Here is a 3255-nt window from a genome sequence, read left to right as displayed (position 1 = left end):
GTCTTGCAGTCGATGTTGATGGTTGACCTGGATCAACTCATGACTTTGTGCATTTGGGATTCTCAAAATAAATCCTTTTCATCGCCAGTCACAATTCAATGCAAAAAAGACTTTCTTTCATGCCGTTGAAGCAACATTTCACTGATGACTTTTCGGTTTTCCATTTGTCTTTCGTTCAGTTCCTGTGGCACCCATTTTCCTTCCTTTAAAATCTTTCCCATTGCTTGTAAACGATCGGAAATTGTTTGCTGAGCAATGTTTAATCTTTTTGCAAGTTGTTTTTGAGTTTGACACGCATCTTCATCCAATAATGCTTGTAATTGTTGGTCTTCAAATTTTTTCAGTTGACCTGGATGTTGTCTTTCACATCAAAATCATCACTTTCAAAGCGTTTAAACCAGCGGTCACAAGTATCTTGAGATGGAGCATGTTCACCATAAGCTTCCCGAAGTATTCAGCAGCACTTTTCTTCAAAATAAAGTAATGAATTAAGACTTCCCACAAATGTTCTTTTTTTTTTGACATGAAATTTGACATTTTTAAGCGTAAAAATATCTATGATGTTAACACCTTCAGAAAATTTGACATATGAAGTTTTGAAGCTTGCTGTCAATACAACAAAATAGCATACATATCAAATCGCATATATATCAACATATGTCTAACTCCATCAATTGAAAAGAATCCGCATTATTAATCTGTACACCTGTAAATGTAAGACAATTTGAGTTCCAGTTCCCAGTTCCCAGCAGAGTGCCCTTGGACAAGCTTTTTACATTTTTATGTCTCTATGTTCTCGTGAAGAAAGTGGAATTACAAGGCTCTCCATCTCATGGGCTGCTGTAATGTTATCGGCAGGAAGCATGCACCTGGGTCCTGAGCAGCAGTGGTGGTAGCTGGGTGCGCACAGTGGCACCTCTGCTGGCCCTGAAAGCCGCGCCTCCTGCAGAGAGCAGGCGCTTCTGGGAAAGGTGGAGCACAGGACTGCAAGTGCCCACAGGACGGCGGAGCCCCGGCCACACAAACACTCCACCGCCACCGAAGAGTCGCTGCACGTTAAATTTAACCAGTGTGTAAACATTGGCACAAATTGGGGAGTTAAACTACCTTCTGAATGAAAAACCTACTACCCACTCACAGGGTGGTAACCTCGGATTATGCCAACACCATTTCTATCTTTTTTTAAAATATATTTTTATTGATTTGAGAGGAAGAAGGAGAGAAAGAGATAGAAACATCCATGATGAGAGAGAATCATGGATCAGCTGCCTCCTGCAAGTCCCCCACTGGGGATCGAGCCCACAACCCGGGCATGTGCCCTTGACCGGAATCGAACCTGGGACCTTTCAGTTCATAGGCCGACACTCTATTCACTGAGCCAAACCAGCTAGGGCACCATTTCTATCTTAACTCCCAAAAGGAAAGTCATGATACTGAGAGGAAGGTGAAGAGCTGCCAAACACCCCACAAAGATCCCCCCAACCAGGACCCTCGGGTACAGATCAGCAGTAACGTGGGGAGGAAATGACATTGTCAAGGATGTAATAGAGTCATGCACCTGTCCGTGTCTGGAAGTGTGGAAGACCGAGTGCTGGCCTGTGGAAATCAACGGATGTTTTGCAAAATTTAAAAAGTCCAAGTGGAGGCAGGAACCCAGAGGGTTAGGGACACTCTGAAAATGGCTTTTACCCTGAGGACAGAGAAGAGCCTGCTTCAGAAGGGTCAAATGGGAGGCCCCTGGGCATAAAGCTGGCACCCTCTGCATAACAGTGAAGTTGAACTAAAATACTCCAACCCCAACCCTACCAAGGTTAAAAAAATGGCCTGTTTTGAACCTCAGTATGAATGAAGATGAGGACAATTTTACCCCCGATAGTTTGTAACCACAAGTCAGTGAATTTTATTATGTTTTGCAACACAAATCACACTAGTCAAAAAACTAGTCCAAAAAAGTCGAGAATTTGGTTAATGTGGCCCTGAAATGGCTTTGCCTCAAGTGACGCAGTGGAAGCGAACATTCTGACCTGTATTCTAGTTTGAAAGTGTCTCTCCTGAACTGTGTCTAATCTGTTAAACCCACTGATTGGATTTAAAAAGTAATTTTCATTTCTAGAAGAACCAAACAAGTTTTTTTTTAAATTATATTTTTATTGATTTCAGAGAGTAAGAAAGAGGGAGTGAGAGAAACATCAATGGTGAGAGAATCATTGATCGGCTGCCTCCTGCACATCCCACACTGGGGACTGGGCCTGCAACCGAGGCACCTGCCCTGACCGGGAATCTAACCGTGACCTCATGGTTCTAGGTCGATGCTTCACCACTGAGCCAAGCCGGCCAGGACAAATAGAAGTCCTTTCCCAGATGCATTTGGTCACAATTCTTAAGAAATTACAGAATGTAACACAGAGACAAAGACTGGGAAAAGTGAAACTGGTTAAGAGACAGAGGATACAACAAGTTCAACATATGTCATCAGGGTTACAGGAGAGGGAGAAGGAGGCAGAGACAATGGAAACATAACAGCTGAAAATCTTTTAGAATTGATAAAAGTCAACAAATTAAGGAGCCCAGAGAATCTCAAGCAGGATCAGAAAAAAAAAATCTGCACACAGATATGTCACAGTGGCACAGAACAGATAAAAAGGAAAAAGAAGTTTGATTACCTACAAAGGAGTATCATAGCTCACTTTACAACAGAAATAGTTGAAGCCAGAAGACAATGAAGTAAACATCAATGTGCTAAAACAAAATTTCCCAATCTAGAATTCTATATCCTTCAAAACACAATTTAAAAGTAAGATAAAGATATTTACAAACAAAAATGAAGTTTTCTCTTAGCAGATCTTACTAAAAAAATTCTAAAGAATGAATTTGACCCCTACTGCATACTATACACAAAAATTATTTCTAAATGAATCATAGATCCAGATATGAAAGGCAATACAATAAAATGTCTAAAAGAAAATATAAAAATTTCTTTACTTGGGAGTATGCAAATTTTTTTTAAATTGGACACCTAAATCACTAGCCATAAAAGAAAGAAAATTGATAATTTAAACATTGTTAAAATTAAGAACTTTTGATTATTAACAGATAACATTGGGAGAATCAGAACAGTCCCCTGCCTGGTAGAAGATATCTATCCTATCTAATAATAGACAAACATGCTAATTAACCATACCTCTGCTACGCTTCCCATTGGCTAATCAGGGCGATATGCAAATTAACTGCCAACAAAGATGGCGGCTGGCAGCC

The 3255-nt window shown here is 40.5% G+C and overlaps 1 protein-coding gene across 1 annotated transcript in view; it reads right to left on the bottom strand.

Moving 5' to 3' along the window:
• Positions 1-432: 432 nt before the first annotated feature.
• CSGALNACT2 (chondroitin sulfate N-acetylgalactosaminyltransferase 2) overlaps positions 433-3255 on the bottom strand; it is a 41895-nt gene continuing 39072 nt past the window's right edge. The window contains exon 8 of the mRNA XM_014536079.1: positions 433-468. Within this exon, the coding sequence (XP_014391565.1) occupies positions 455-468 (14 nt within the window). The 3' untranslated portion in view covers positions 433-454. The remainder of the gene's footprint in view (positions 469-3255) is intronic.

This window comes from Myotis brandtii, unplaced genomic scaffold, assembly GCF_000412655.1.
Source record: "Myotis brandtii unplaced genomic scaffold, ASM41265v1 scaffold1563, whole genome shotgun sequence".
In the NCBI taxonomy this organism is placed as follows: Eukaryota; Metazoa; Chordata; class Mammalia; order Chiroptera; family Vespertilionidae; genus Myotis; species Myotis brandtii.
Note: the sequence above shows the minus strand (reverse complement) of the source record. Positions and strands in the feature narration are given on the sequence as shown.